Source organism: Alosa alosa, chromosome 1, assembly GCF_017589495.1.
Source record: "Alosa alosa isolate M-15738 ecotype Scorff River chromosome 1, AALO_Geno_1.1, whole genome shotgun sequence".
Taxonomy (NCBI): Eukaryota; Metazoa; Chordata; class Actinopteri; order Clupeiformes; family Clupeidae; genus Alosa; species Alosa alosa.
Window position 1 is genome coordinate 15,722,831 of NC_063189.1, and position 16,280 is coordinate 15,739,110.

At 44.8% G+C, this 16,280-nt stretch overlaps 1 protein-coding gene across 1 annotated transcript in view; it reads right to left on the minus strand.

Annotated features, from left to right (window-relative positions):
• tusc3 (tumor suppressor candidate 3) overlaps positions 1 to 16,280 on the minus strand; it is a 64,229-nt gene that overhangs the window by 41,237 nt on the left and 6,712 nt on the right. Inside the window, exon 2 of the mRNA XM_048254957.1 lies at positions 1,193 to 1,362. Within this exon, the coding sequence (XP_048110914.1) occupies positions 1,193 to 1,362 (170 nt within the window). The remainder of the gene's footprint in view (positions 1 to 1,192; positions 1,363 to 16,280) is intronic.

Below are 16,280 nucleotides of genomic sequence, written 5' to 3' on the forward strand. Positions count from 1 at the left end.
AGCCAAGGCCGAGTGGACTAAACGAGGCCTCCTTAAGTGCCATTCTCTTGGTGGGTCACGGGATATCGCCATGCTGAACACGCCGCACCCATTCAGTAGGCCCTTCAACACTTTGCCCTTTCTTTAAATGACTTTGGGGCCGGAACTACTTAGGGCAGAGCAGAGAGGGAGACAGAGAGGTCCTGAGAGATTGGGTTGATACTCAAATCCTCCCCCGGAGAGCTGACTCCAGTCTGCTTTATTACACCTCAGCGGGACTGAACACCTGAGCACCTGACCAAGTCTGGCGTACACCAGGCTGTGCGAAGATCCACCTCAGCTTAAAGGTTAGGTCCACAAAAAAAATATGCACATGCATGGTCAGTGGCCCAATGGATCTTTTTTTAAGGAGCTGGTTTTAGAGGCCATCGAACTCTTGCGCGGGAGAACACAGAGTTCATGGCTCTGCTCCGAGAAGTTTGTCTCACCCTCGCCGTATTGCCTGTTGCAGTCTCGTGGGTGACTATTTTTTGCTGTGGAACATCTGCCAGCTGAAAGTGCCATGGGTGTATTGTCTTGGTAGTAAGAAACTGTGTTGCTATGGTCTCCAGAGACCCGGGAGCTTTTTATCTCTGTCGAGAGGCATCAGCTCAGGCTCACGGGGGGGTGTGGGATCCGCTCAGCCTCCTGGAGATGCACTGCCTCCAGGCAAGAGGGGGAACAGCGTGGGAGATGGGGATCTGGGACCGGTGTTTACATGCAACTGAAGAACTATGGAGGGGTTACAGCTGAGGTGAAATGGCAAATTACTAGGCTGAAAGCAAGCTCCTGAAAGCAGCTGCCACCAACATTCAAGTGCCTTTAAGGTTTCCATGCTATAATGTTGTTGCTTTTCGCTCTTCCGTACTAGGTATGTTTCATTCGGGCATGACTAGGCTTTGGGCTGACTTACAGTACCTTTCCCTCTTGTAAAAATGTTTTGAGAGAAGGAGAATGGAGAGGGGTACCCGAGGATGTTTGAGAGCTACAGAGAGAAGGGAACGCAGAGCATATTGCTTCATTGGATTATCGAGATGATTGATGTAGCAGAGAGGATGTTAGTGTTGATGTGTTTTGACACTCAAGATTTTTTAGATTTTTTAGAAGGGCTGGTTGTTTTTGGCTGTTGCCTGGGCACAGGGTTAAGCAGGGGGATGGTGTGGTGTTGTGTTACCTGCACACAGAGCACTGCCTCTGGGGCTGCAGTGCGGTGAACATTACGATGACAGAGTAGTTCCGGGGTGGCGCCTTCACGAAGCGGCGGAACTTGTCTCCGTTCATGCGGATAACGGAGCGACGAGAGCTCCACTCCATCATCTGATCAACTTTCTCCGCCAACATATTCTGTGCTCCGGGACGGGAGCAAGGGAGGGCCAGAGGAGCAGGGGTTGGGGAGAGATGATGGAGCAGGGGAACACACAGACACACAAGGAGGAAGGAAGAGAAGGGTCCAAAGTTTTAGAGAGGATTTTCAAAAGTACACAAGGACAAATTTATACAAAACAGTGCAATTACAAAAATATATATATATATATTTATGTTAGTTTCATAACAAGAAACACAAACAACCCAAAAAGCCCTTGTGACTCTGTGGCAGCATGTGATTAATGGGGGTCTTTGATAAATGGTTTACAATTGGGTTTAAATGTGCTCCTAAGCAGTAATTGTGGACATTTAACAGCTGTGACGACTCCCGTTCCGTTTGAGGGTTTTTCTGTTGATTAAATGCAAAGCTGCTCAACATAAAGGTCAACACACAGACTGTTGGAAGCACGCGGGGAAACCAGTAAACATGGAAGGACTGCCGTAGGGAAGAGAGCTAGACTTTTTAGCAGACGATAGCACATCAGACCCTTCGCTGGGGTAGCTTAAAGGTAACATATGGTCCTGAAATTGAATTACTGCCTGGTGACAAAAAAAAAAACAAAACGAACTAAGACCTTGCCAGATGTACCCTTGCGAAAATGAGACACCCACAAGATGAAAAATACCGCACAATGGTATCCATTTCAATATTAGCCTAAAAGCTAGCACTCAGTTCTGACCTCATTTACCCTGGAACAGAGGAACAGAACTGTCAAAACTCAAAGAGACACGTGGAGACCTGCCCTGGAAAGTCGAATCTTGTGTGTGTCTACGGGAGTGTGTGTCTACGGGAGTGTGCACACTATTGCCAAGAGAAACCAGCTGGGCCCTCATATAGACAAAAAAGGGTCAGAGCGAGAGAAGAGGAGAAAAAAAAAAACATGCTTGTGTGCTCATTGTGTCTGGGGGCATGAAAAGGTAAAGGTAGCGGCTCATGTTCTCCCCATTACTTGCCACGAATATAAACTGATCAGAAAGCACAGTGGTCTTGACACTCTTTGCTCACTGTGTTTACTTACATAAGCCTCTCTGTGACGCCACACTGCCTTCCAGCTCCACTGCAGCCAGCCTTGGGCTTTAACCAACATAAATGGCCGTATTGTGCCGCTCAATGAAGCCTAAAACAACACCTTTTATTACAGGGCCGAATTTGTGACTGTTAGGGCTAGCCATGCAGAGGAAAAGCACTACTGTGCCGGAAGCTGCTGGCATTAGGGGGGTGCCATATTGTATAGACATTGATATATCAGTGGAATTCCTCCCCATGATAAAAATGTTGACTGCAGAGGTCAAAATGTAGGTGAGGAGGAATATTCATGGTCAGGATCAAGTTTTACTAGTCTCAAGTGTTTGAACAGCTCTCAAGACAGTAAGCTAACAGTGGTGAATATTGCCATCTTCATATATTCATTTATCATTGTCGCCAAAAATACCATGACATACTGATAGTTTAAGTCTATATCACCCATCCCTAGCGGACATAAATAGTGGGTCAATACATCAAATGTTGCAACTGCGGGTCTATGACCTCTGGCAGGTAGCACCAATGTGGACTATTACCAAGAACTTAAGAGACTAAATACATGACACCAAATGGTGCAGCCTTTTGATGCACTAAACATGCAATCAGACACCTTGCAAATGCCTCCTGATTTCTAATCCAGATTTTCTTTCATCACCATGAATGACAACACGTGTGTAACATCTAACAGCATGGAGTTCTAACATCCGATCAAAAAGGGACTTTAATGGACACCAAGGGTAGAACACAACACCGGGCCACAATGACCAGTGCTTCCTGCTGACCAATCAAAGCTCGATCTGCATTTCATTTTCCAGATGAGGAGCCGCGCCAGGCTCACAAGATACGGTATCAAAGGTCTTGCTGTTAAACAGCCCTCCTAGTGGCATGGGGGCGCTGAGGTGGAGACTGGAAAACCTCCCCAGCTGGAGCTGGAGCTGGAGCATCTCCACATTTCTCATACACATCAGTCTCTACCATCTGCTTCCTCCACAGTGCACACAGTGCATGTCCCCTTACCACACCATGCTACATCTCTGAAGCAGCAGTATTAATAATGGTGTGTGTGTGTGTGTGTGTGTGTGTGTGTGTGTGTGTGTGTGTGTGTGTGTGTGTGTGTGTGTGTGTGTGTGTGTCCACACGGTGTAAAGGAGTAAAGAGATGTAGATGTGGAGTTGGGGGACGTGTGTGAGGGGTGAGCATGTTGTGCCAGTGGCATGAAGGACATGAAAAGGTGGTGCAATCCTGTTTGAAGAGACGGGTCGTGTGTGTGTGTGTGTGTGTGTGTGTGTGTGTGTGTGTGTGTGTGTGTGTGTGTGTGTGCTTCAGTGATCAGCAAGTCAGGAGAAGTGGGAGAAACAGGGCAAATGGATACAGTGTCCCTCTCTATGCTCGTGTCTGTGGGTCACGTGGAGAGACGGAGATGTGGTGTGGGAAGGGGGGAGAGAGAAGGAGAGAGAGAGAGGGACAGAGGGCGGACGTGTGTCAGGCCTCTGCTTCAAACCCCACATGGGCACCGGCATCACCGCCCGTCTCTGGCACCTTCAATTAAAGTGTCTCAGGCAGCTGCAGATTACCTGGGATGCTCTCTTCTTCCTGTGCCCTCGAGCTCCTGTTTGTCCTCTCTCTCTCTCTCTCTCTCTCTCTCTCTCTCTCTCTTCAGCAGCAGCAGTCTGCCGTCATCAGCTCTCATCACCCTTTTATATATTTCATTTCTCCTGCACCCAACCACCCCATACAGCCTGCATGAGGAGTCAGTGCTAGCAGTGGATTTTCATTTTTGGGCTACACACAGTCAGCTCCGCCATGTTGAATTATTTAGCTCCTTGTGTATGTCAGACTTGTGTCTGCACTACGGACCAACTCTTCTGTCAAAAGCCACAAAATGAAACATTGTTATCATTTCTATCTGCAATGGCTGACTGCTTCAGTGGTTGACAGCAGACGGGCTCCAATGCATTTTCTTCTCGTGGCCAGTAGATCAATTAGGCGCTCCATACGTGCTGCTATATGGAGCGGCTGCCACTTAGGTTTGACAGGGAATGCAAAGATTCCCATTCTTACTTATACTATATGCCAGTGCTTCCGTAGCCATTAACAGGACATGCTAACAATGAGTGCAGGCAAATATGGGAGGAAGGCTGAACCTCATGCTACAGAGTAGCACCACAAAAGGCAGCTGTATCTAAAGGTATTCATACATGGTGTTGTTGTACCAGCGACATTCTTGAACCCACACATTCCACCGTCGGAACACTGGTCCCTTCTGTGCTCCCGCTGGTATGCCCCAGCTATTAGTCCCTCATCTCCTTTGTGAGGTTGTCAGTCTTGCGTTGGGGGAAAAAAAGAATAGGTTTTCACCCACCACCTCCAGACAGCAAGGCTGTCAGTTTGCCTGCCAATCAAACGGCTGTTAATGATGCTCCGGGAGCGGTGTGAGAAGCCAGCCAAGCGCGCAAGGAAGCGCTTGAGAAGCTACAAACAAGAACCAAACATAGATGTTTTCTTCCCCCACCCCCCCCAATCCCCTCCGCACCTGACACCACCCCCCCCACCAGTTTCCTCTCGTCTCTCCCGTCTTGTTTTCTCACACCGTCTCTCGTAAAAAAAAATAATAATAATAATAAAAAAAAAAAAAACACCTTTCAATTTTCAGTGAAGGGGAACCAGGAAAAGCATCTCTCAAAATAAAGCAAAAAAAGTAGCTATGGGCCAAAGGTCTACACCACTGAGGACATTTGGGGACAAACAGTCCACCAAGGTGTTAGATGCCTAAAAAAGACGGCACAAAGTCAACGGATGTGTTGCTATGTCCGGGCATTAAGCTTACCTCTCTCTTTGATTGATCCTCATGTCCCCCTCCCTCCTACCTCCACACTCCTCCTCCGGCCCACACAATCATTTCCACCAGGTGGTTTACTCAGGGTACGTGACGGATGCTGTGGACAGGTTGTTCCCTGATGAGCCCCCACTAAAAGAGACAAAGCACACCCCCCCCCTCCTCTTCCGCTGAAGAAACACCATCGTGTCACTGTGCTGCTGTTTTTGAAACGAGTTTGAGTGATTCACCAATGGGGTTTGCCAGAGACTAGGGCACAAATGATGTGGCCAAGGTGCCTCTCTGACAAACCTATGGTCTACAGTACAGTGAGTGTTGATTGTGCCACCCTAACCAACCTATAGTGAAAATTATGGAACAGAACAATGTAAAATTTGAGCTGGTTTGGCAGCATCCAGCTACAGTAACACACACACACACTCTCACTCACTGTGGCGCCGCAAGTGGGCCTCGGCTTCATTATTCATCAGTATTCAGTCAGGGCAGATGTCAACTTTCAGCTACCCCCCTCCCCAGTGTTGTGCCTGAACGCGTTCATTGAACGAAAGTCACTCGTTCATATGTATTTTGAGCGACGTGAACTGAACGTACTGTATTAGGCTACTACTGCCTGATGAACGTTACTGTGAACTCGTTTATTCTGGTGTCTGAACGGCACGCTCTTTCAGTTTAACTTCGTTGAATAGGGTGCCAGATTTCTACAGAGCCTTCCACGCGAAAACCCGGCTAAAACACACCGTAAAAAGGCCTTAATATGGCAGCATGCAGGTCACCATTTGTCAAACTATGGGCCGCGGTCCGCAATGTGGAAAATGGTCTGCAGAGTGAAATTATTCCCGGGCCATCGTCTGATAATTTGCTGCGCAATTGGTCAAGGAGCCGCGGACAGAAAAAGAAAACAAACATTTCTGCAATTAGTAGGAAATACTTGTTAATTTGGTGTCATCAAACATAGAGGCAAAGAATTAAGTTAGATTGGTATGAGCGTTTATTCAATGCGTCGTGTGTGCGTTGGTAGCAAAGCTAAGCTTCAACCTATTGGAAGGCTAATTATGAAACGACATTTAATAGAACGACGTGGATTTATGCAACTTCCATAAAAAACAGAGCACAAACTATATAAAACACTGTTTGCCATTAAGTATTAAAGTCAGCCAAAAGCTATTAATTAGTCTTAGTTAAAGATAGTTAAAGATCTCCAGATCAGTGATTTACGCATGATCTGATCCGCCATTTACCATTCACACAAGCTGGTATTGTGTCTCCTGAATCCTTACATTCAGGCATTCAAATTAAATGTAATTAAATAACATATAAATATTCTATCAGTGTATGATGCTTGCATGAGGGAAACATCCCAAAACAACGGCACCCATATAAATGCTGTTGTTTTGAGAAGTATTTCTCATGCAAGCATCATGCAACAATGCAAAAACTATTGTAGGCCTAATTATATTTTACATTAGTAAAGCAGTACTCTGATGTGCATGTTTTCACAAACTTTTGTGAACAATCTTAGCACTTTAAACATTGACTGTTTTGAAGTGCATGTATAGCAATATAGTATAAAAATAATAATAATTGATATCATTATGATAATTTAATGGGGGGTGGGAGGAGGGGGTGGGTTCATGTAGGTGGGCCCTATGACCCCAAAGTATGCCTTGACTGGGCCTCAGGTCAAAGAAGTTTGAGAAAGGCTGATGTAGACGACAAAGCAGCAAGGAGGCATCATATGATCATTTAAACAAGTTTTATGACAAGGTCGGTGAGGATGGGAAAAATCGTACATTTGTGCAAATTTTGCCCGCCCTTCAGTCACAGTCATTATTCATTTAATCATTAAATAAAATACAGTACACGTCTTGGTTCAATAGGTTACGTGCAGTCATTTTAATATGTTTTAATAAACATTGAACCAGTCCGGCCCTTGGCTTGTAGCAAATTTGTTTTTTTGGCCCTCTAATGTATTTGACTTTGACATCCCTGATCTAGCCTGTCCTTTATGATATCCCACCGTCAAGCCAAACACCTGAAAGTCATAAAGGAAACATAAAGGACATGGAGATGGAGCTGATCGTCATTCAGGAAACATATGGACAGAGAGCACACTTTAGATGCACCTCACCTCCGCAAAAATGACTCCGAGCGCGCTCTGAGGCAAACGGACAACTCCCCATTAAACAGAAAGCAGCAGGAGCAACTCACACTAAGTGGCTCCAGAACATGAAGATGGCAGAAATGCAAAATTACATTTTCTCCAGATTAGAGACTTAAAAATAGACAGGGACTGCATCAATTTATGGGGGGAGGGTACTCTGCCTCGGATTTAGGATTGAGGTCTATCTGCTGTTATTTCTCAAACTGTTTTCAATTGAGGCATCAGCGTTCGGTGATGCTGTCATTTTTTAGTAGAGCTTGAGTCGTGGACTTGACCTTGAGAGGGGTACAACATCTCACCCTTCAAGGCCTCTTGTAATCTACATGGTCATAGTCTTCAAACTCCTTTGTTCATTACTCTTGCTTACTTTCTGGATTTCCTTTCTCCATGTTATTGGTCACAATGTCCTTCACAAAATCCAACCATCTTTCGTACCTGGCCCAATTCTCATTCCTGTTACATTTATGTTTTCATCACGCTAGTCATATTTACCATTACACCACAACTGCAATAAGCAGTGGTTAATGAATTTTGGAACAGCGATGACAGCAGTAAGATCAAACAAGAGTGTAGTCCTTGATCAAATCAAGAGGCAAAGAGGTAAAGACACAGTCCTGCTCAGAGCCCCAACATCTGACTCTTGGTAGTCCCTCAGTCAGGACTCCAAGCAGTGGCTTCAGGGGTTCTGGAGATGCCATGCTCCGAGTGTCACAAAAGAGAATGATCGGTGGTGGATATCACTGCACTAGTCGGCCAGAAAGAGACTGTGTGAACTCGTGTGAGTGTGTGTATGCAACACTGGGCTGAATGTAACAGCCCAGGAACAATGCCTTCAACCTGAATTGAACACCTAAAGAGTGGGAGTAGTCCAGAAGAACTTCCCCCTCAGTGCACACACTGCCATGGCAGGACTTGGGCCCTTCCATGGAAAAAGGATTACAGGATGTCCAATTGTTCACATGGTGAGTCCTCCAATAAGAACCTCTAAGTCTGAGTGTGAAAGTCTGATAAGGTCCAAACAATGTGGTGGAGAACAGGCTCGCAGAGGTAATCTTACTCCTCCCCACATCGGCGGACTACATTACCCACAAAGCCTTTCAACAGACAGTGTCAGCTAGGATTGGGACATGCCATATTTAGAAGGCATGTGGCAATATTACGAGCTGAACCATGTGGCTCACAGAAGGTTTCGTGGAGACAGATTCCGTCAGATCAGGATGGGGTGGATTACTGTGATAAGCAGTACTGTGCAAAACCACAAGTCATCACTGAAGAGGATTCTACCATCGACTTAGGCTGACTGTCACTGTAAATGTATATCTGACACTGAGTACGTCAAACCACAGATCACATTTGCTATTACTGCTTTCTCCACACCCAGACCCAGTCCCGATCCCCCCCCCTCTCCCTCTCCTTCCTGCGGTTTGCTCAGGGGACCCATGCAGTGCTGAGAAATCTGTGGACATTCTGTCGTCACATGGGAACCAGCCTGCTTGCATTAATCTTCTCTCACATTTGCATTACTTAAATGGCAACTGCAGCACATTGTACCCATGTTCCCTTATTATGAACATATTTCAGTGTGAACGTGCTGGGCATAGCATGCTTTATAATTCTAATCGAATTACAGAGACACACAGACATACAAACAAGTGTGCAGTGAGCATGAAGTATGCACAACAGCCTTTTTGCCCTTGGAAGGATAGGAGATGCTGAAAAGTTATCAAACTCATTTAATAACCATGTGGCATATCCACTAAGATTGCAGTTTTTTACTCCTCTGAATAACTGTCAATGTAGTATATTATGAAGAGATAGCAGACAATTATTTGAGTACAGATGTGTGATTAAGACATTCAAGGGTTCAACAAACAAAAAAAGTTAAATGAATAAGGGGTGAATAGTATGTATAAAAACACAAGGAGGAAAGAGAGTTCCAGCTTTAATCTCTGCTCTCATTGTCAGTTATTTGGGCAAGTCAGGATGATCTCTTTCCCTGAGTCTTCAGGGAAAACCCAGGAAAGACAGCAAAGCACTTTTGACAGAAGGCACAAGGCCAGCTTTACTGGCAGTTATGAAACATACATTCTTTTCTCCATCTTTTCTGTCATTATTTTTTTTACCAACTTCGGGGCCATAACAAGGGAGCTCTATGATAGAAAATGGCTTGGTCAAAGGGCCTAGAAATGGACTTAAAAGTCCCCCATTGAGCAAGGGGGATTTGGAAATCAGGCAGAGATGAATGGGCACACAATGGGGGCACAAAGCCACCAGGGATGACTTGATGCAAGAGCAAGAGTAGAGAAATATAGTCCAAAATATAGTCCAAAAAACAAGTAAATACCTAAATCTAACCTAAATACCAAATGTGCACACACAAGGAAATCTATGACCTATAGTGCATAGCACATGCCCCGTTGAGAATGGAAGAGGTAAAAGGTAAAAGAAACAATCAAAGCATTCCAGTTGCCTAGATAACCTGCGTCCCCTTTCCATCGAACTGCCCATCTCTTCACAATACAGTACTCAGGATGAAAGAGGCAAAATGTATAGGAAGCAGTGGTTCTTAAGATAAAATACCCACAATACCCCTGCTCCTCCATAAAGCATGTATGCTTGCTGCATTGCATCACTTTGCAATGGTTGTCATGCCCTTTGTGACTACCCACAAGTCATTGGAGCACGTGCACACGTGCATGAGTGTGTCTATGAACCTATTTTGTGACTTTCAATGGTTTCCATGAACTCTACTTGTGTCTGTATGTTTTGAGTGAGCGTTTAATGAGGAGTATTGATGTGCAATCAATGACTGCTGTCTGCGCAAGGCTGGGTTTGGAATGTATTATTTATTTTGCATCCAAGGTTTGTGCAAGTCTGCAAAACTAGGAGGCAATTCTGCTGGGACTGTTCAGCAGTCTCCCGTCCAACCTACTCCTCTTCTATATCCCTTTACTCTTCCACGCCAGTGTTTCACTCTGTCTCCATACTCTCTTGTTCCACTCCACTTGAAAAAAGTGCCTTGCAGCCACTCAATCAATCTTCTCAGCACTGGCAGCTTAACATCTCCTGAAGTGATTCTTGTTGAGAAAATGAGACTCTAGTCCAAGACACCAAAAAAGAGGGAGAGGGAGGGAGGGGGGGGGGGCATAACACTCTTAGGGCTGTCATCGTAGCTCAAGCGGTGTAGTGTGGCCCTTCTGTTCCACGGTTGGGTAAGCTGAACTGAGCTGAGAGGAGCCGAGCATAAACTGAGTGTGCAGGTCAACCAAAAGCTGGACCTGATCTCAGCTGTCTGCCTTCTGTTTCCTGTCTCAACTGGCAGCTTTTCTTCCCATGTCCAGCTCAGTCACAAGCATTGCCATCTCGCTAACCGGGCTTTTCTTCCACCTCACCGCTCAATGCAGAAACTGAAACCTCTTTTGCTTACCGTGTCTGGGCAAGAGACTCCTAACAAAGATTAATGCTGAATTACACTGCAGATATTTTTATTTCAATTTTATTGTTTCTTGTAGGTGCTTGGAAATTTTCCATCAAGGTTGGCAATCTTGCCTGGGCCTTGGCCCAAGTCTTGTACAGAAGTATCTTCAGAGTGTGAAAAACATTAAATGAATGCCTACAGAAATGTGAGGTTCATGAAGGTTTAATCTACATTCCAATTCAACAGCCCATTACCTTTGAGCACATTAGCTTCTAGCCTAGAAAAAAAAAAACTCACACATTGGAACTCCAATCTTCTCTTTGCGCTCCAAACTTCAGTTTGGTGTACTGTATGCCTCCCATTTGAATCAGAAATGAGCCGGCATGTCTGTGTGGTTTAAGAGATCTCCCATCAGTCGTGTCTGTTACAGCTGGGGAGAGAGCAGGTGAGATGCCTCTCAGGGTATTGATTTCCTCTCTCATGTCAGCTCACAGCTGTACCTGAAGGAAACCATATGCAAAGCTCCATCTAAATATGAGCCTACTTCAAGATTCAATAGTGGGGTCATCTTTCAATCCAGCGTTAATGCATGATAATGACATTAGCTCTGGAAGAGAGAAGCAGCTGGTCCCTTCATCACCAAAACAGAACTCGCAGAGATAGCACTAGCACAGTCTACTCAGTACCATGGAAAGACCATCAAAGCCAATGTTTATAATCAGGTGGGTGACACAGCTGTCTGGCAAGTTTAGCTTTGGACTGATGAGCAAAGTCTAGTAAAGATTAGAATCTGTCTTACATCCATAAAAGACTTCACATGGTCCAAGATAAGCTAATCTTCCATAAGTGACCGTAATCAAGGCAACATGAAACATGCAGTCTTTTTGCATTCGTCTGTGTAATATTAAACTGTTTGCCTGCACCAAAACAATTTAAACCAAGATCCTTTGAGAACCATGAAGGACTTGGCAGTGCCATAAATGATCACAAGCAGAATTAAAAGGCCTTTTCCCATCAAGTGAGAGGTGCCAACTACTGTGACGCTGTTCTTCTTCTCTCTCTCTCTCTCTCTCTCTCTCTCTCTCTCTCTCTCTCTCTCTCTCCTCCCTGCTTCTGTCTATATCTCTCTCTCTCTCTCTCTCTCTCTCTCTCTCTCTCTCTCTCTCTCTCTCTCTCTCTCTCTCTCTCTCTATATCTCTCTCTATATCTCTCTCTCTCTCTATTGTATAGGGATGACCTCTGCCCTCTCAAGGCTTCACTGCTGAAGGCATAATCATTCTCTCACCTTCCTGACAACTGGCACTGCTGCACACCAGCCTCTAGCAACAACACAAACAACCCAAGTAACCTGCCACTGATACAGTGGAAAGAACAGAAGGCTATATCCACAGAGTGTAAAGCAATCTTTCTGGTAGTGATGGCATTACTCAAGGCAGATAAAATCACATTAATTATTCTACCCACTCTTGTTTCCATTGACACAATGCACTTTTTTTGTATATCGCTTCATCTTAGATGTTAAATAACTGACAATACAATGTATTGACTACATACATAAATCCTGCTTTTTATTAAGCTTTTTGGGGGGCCTTTTTTCAATTTCATTACACAAATATTGTGATGTATTGCAGATGACCATCACAGAATCGCTTCATCACAACAACACGGTCACCATGGGCAACATATTGTGACAGTATCGTGATTCGTCAGTAACTAGACAACATTCAATATGTCCTCATCAGGAAAAATAAAACATATATTATTTCATCACTTCACGTGATTTCTTCGCTTGCACAAGGCTGCCTCTCTGAGAGCAAAAAGCACACGGTGTTCAGAGCCTAAACCACCTGGGGCCTGTACTACGAAGGGAGCTTAACCTACCCAGATGTAACCCAGGGTTACTTTGTTAAACCAGGGTTGACAAAACCTGGTTATCTTAAGTGGTGTTAATCGGTACTCTGACAGCTGATTATGAAGTTGATTTGTTGAGCGGGGTTAACCTGTGCGCTCACATTCACATAAAAGGCGGGTTGCAGCGCAAGTCACCACTTTCAATGATGACGCGATCACCTTATTTTACGGATGAGGAATGCACAATTATTATGACAAGTTATGAGGAATTAAAACAGCTCTCGACAAAAAAATCAAATCGTCGGCAGTGAGCAAAGCAAGGCTGTTGGCAGCGTATTACAGATCGGGTAGCCTAAATGCCTAAAAGTAAAGTTTTATTCCCACATGTTCTTCAAATATGTGTTCACGGAGGATTAGTAGCTTACGGAATGTCTGAAATGAGTTGAAATAATTAAATAGCCTAATTTGAGGTCATAGAAAGGCCTACAGATGCAACCCAATTCAGAAGTGGGCATATAGATTACAGTAATAAGGATAATTGAATGTTTAAGTAGCCCCCATTGACTGATTTAGTGTATGCCTAATCCTGTGAACATTTCAGATGCAACACCATTGCCAAACGCACATGGCAGCAGGTGAAAATGAAACACAAAAACATTATTCAGAATAGTAGGTTTATATAGTTATAGCTTGCATTAATATTTCTTAATTATGAAAACATGTAGGCCTAGCTTATAGCCTTCACTTGGCCTCTGTTTTACAGCTAACAAGAAACAGGTGTCTTCGAACACTACAGTAGGAGGAAAGGCACCAGAGTGTTTTACAGTAGCAGAGGAGTTGGCCATCGCAAATAGTGGAAGGCCGATTATGGAGGGGGTTGAGGGAGGCATTCGGTCGGATTCTGGTGCTGTGGAAATGTGTTGCCTTTTTGTGCAGGGTACAGTAATATGACATTCAATTCAACAAGTTTGTTAAAATGGTGATTTTTATTTATTAGGCCTACTGTAGGCTATGTCCGATTTATTTTAGGACGTACAGTATTCTTGTATCACCGATTGAATACATGAATGTCCACGTACGGGCATTGCTATGAGACGTCTTCCTAGATCATCTGACAAAGATAACGAATTCCCTCGGCTGACAATCTATATCTTCATAGAGAATATCGTCCGGGTAGGCTATATATATTTTCTGGCGGTCTCTAAAACCTCTCGCCCTGCGAAGAGTCCCTCACGATTTGCGCTCCAATGTCGTATGGATCATCCAGGTACGCCGACATGTCTCGGGAGAAATTGTTAGTGGAGGGGTGGTACTTATAAAGGGTGTGGTTAACGGAAACCTCGGGTTAACCAAGAACATAACCTGGTCGGAGCAGGTTTGAGATGCAGCGTAAATTGCCATGGCAGCATACCTCGGTTAAAACCTATCCACCTTTAAGTGAGTACGGGTTAATCGGGAAGTTACGCCACACGTGATCAAGTTACTCTCGAAGTTACCCAGATAAGCCAGAAACCCCGCTTCGTAGTACAGGCCCATGATCCGCAGAACAGCCTGCACACAACAGAGCACAGATCTGCTCCATATAGGGATACGATAATTACATGGGATACCAAAACTTGCTGGCTGAAGGTCATTTTGTATGTGTCTGATATACAGGATATCACCCTCATCTTCCACTTTCACTTGCCTCTGCTGATGACGTGGTCATTATTTACTGTTGGTAATGAGGTTTCTGCCATATGTTGTGGATTCATTAATCAAGGAAGTAAAAGAAAGGTAAGGGGTCCTAGCAGAGGGGGGAGACTTGCATAACCCGCATATTGACTGCCATCCTCACCCCCTCAAAAATCATTATTTTTCCTTATTAGATTCATTAAATGTTGGAGTGACTTACGGGGCAGCAACTCATTCTGAAATAAGGTTTTGCATTTCACGGCTGTTAGAGGGAGAAAAATGACTGGCCCTCGCTAAGTCTCCATCACAGGGCTTGACTTGACTGTGCATGCATGTGTGTGTGTGAGTGAGTGTGTAAGAAATTAGCTTAACTCCAGCTTATTTTATTATTTAGACCCTTATCTTTAATTACAACGGCTGTGATAAAAGTTTCCTTATAGTCTGTGAGGCGAAAAAGGGAGGAAAAAAAGAGATAGAAATAGACAAAGAAAGGCAACTTTATGCTCCAATTATCTTGATGAATTTGCAGCTTCCTGCTGTCATGGCGATGAAGCTATCATTCCCCAGATTCCCGCCCTCTTTCCCCATCGTGACTCCTTGCTGTGTCCCCTAGGCCTCCCAAGGCAAAAATGGAAATACTGCCACGTCTCGAGACACCCGCTCTCCAAGGCTTTCTACCCCTCTCTCTTTCAGTCTCCTCCAGCATAATTAGCGGTAAACATGGAGCAGCAGTGATGCCGGTGGTGTCACTGCCAGCTCCCATTCCCAGCGCCTGGAGGTGGGAATTGAAGCGGGAATGCCGTCTGGGATCTACCAGAGGCCTCATTTCCCAAGGCCAACTTCTGCAGCGGAAGCATATTGCTGGCATTTTCTATTTCTTTATTTTTTTGAAGCATGAGGCCGAGCGTTGGTGGAGGCCAGAATGTGGAAGTGCTGTCTTCATTATTGCCCCGCACAGCAATAAAAACGCGTAGCCATCCGTCCTTTTATTATGCTACGTTTATAACAAAATCAAACTCCGGTTTAGCTCAATAAAAACAGGGCACTGCTGGCACCCGTCGTGCTCTCAGCCGACAGAGCGCTCCATCCTGCTGAGGCAGCAGGCTCACGGTGAGACCCACTATGGACTAGAAGGGGTTGGGTGGGGGTGCACTGGGGGCGCACTTGAGATGAGTGAGAGGGCCATTAGGACCAAGAGAACATCGGTGTTACCCTAGCTGCAAATGCTTCACAACTCCCGCACAAGAGAGGCAACTCCTCTTTTTTTTTTTTTTTTTTTTTCGGAGAAAAATCTCACTGATTTGCTTGCTTGGGCACTAGGGATGGTGGGTCCCATAAATGAGAGCTCTGCAGTTCTCAAGAGCCACATTATTTTCTTCGGTGTGATTTGTGGAGGCTTCAGCCACATTAACTGATAAACAACTCTGCAGGGGACTGCATAAAAGAAACGGCTCGGCCTTCAGCGAAAGGGATGGGCCAAGAAAGTCCGATGGAGTCCAGGTTTATCATTGGCAATTAGTGAGCATAATTTAGTGTCGTGATTTGGTCAGGGCCTCTGTGTATTAAACACAAAGCAACTCAATTTCGTGTTAGGGCATTTTTTTTTCGCCCTCTGATTGTTTTATGCAAGTTCTCTTGTATTTTTCTCCTCTGAACTCTTCAGCAAAAGAACAGGACAGGAATCTAATTTTCCTGTCAATTAGAGGGTGCTTGAAAAATGAATATGGCAACTCTCATTTGTGATGAGCGGAGAGAGGCATTAGATCCAAGGGATAAATGGGTGTGTTTAATGGCATTGACTATTCACGGCACCTCTGCCATTGTAATGTTTCAAGAAAAAAGGAAGAGACATGCTTGATCGTTAACTGCACATCGGAAGACGTTACTAACAGCCGGTCACATTTAGTTATTTAGTCTACCAGAAGCGCAAGGT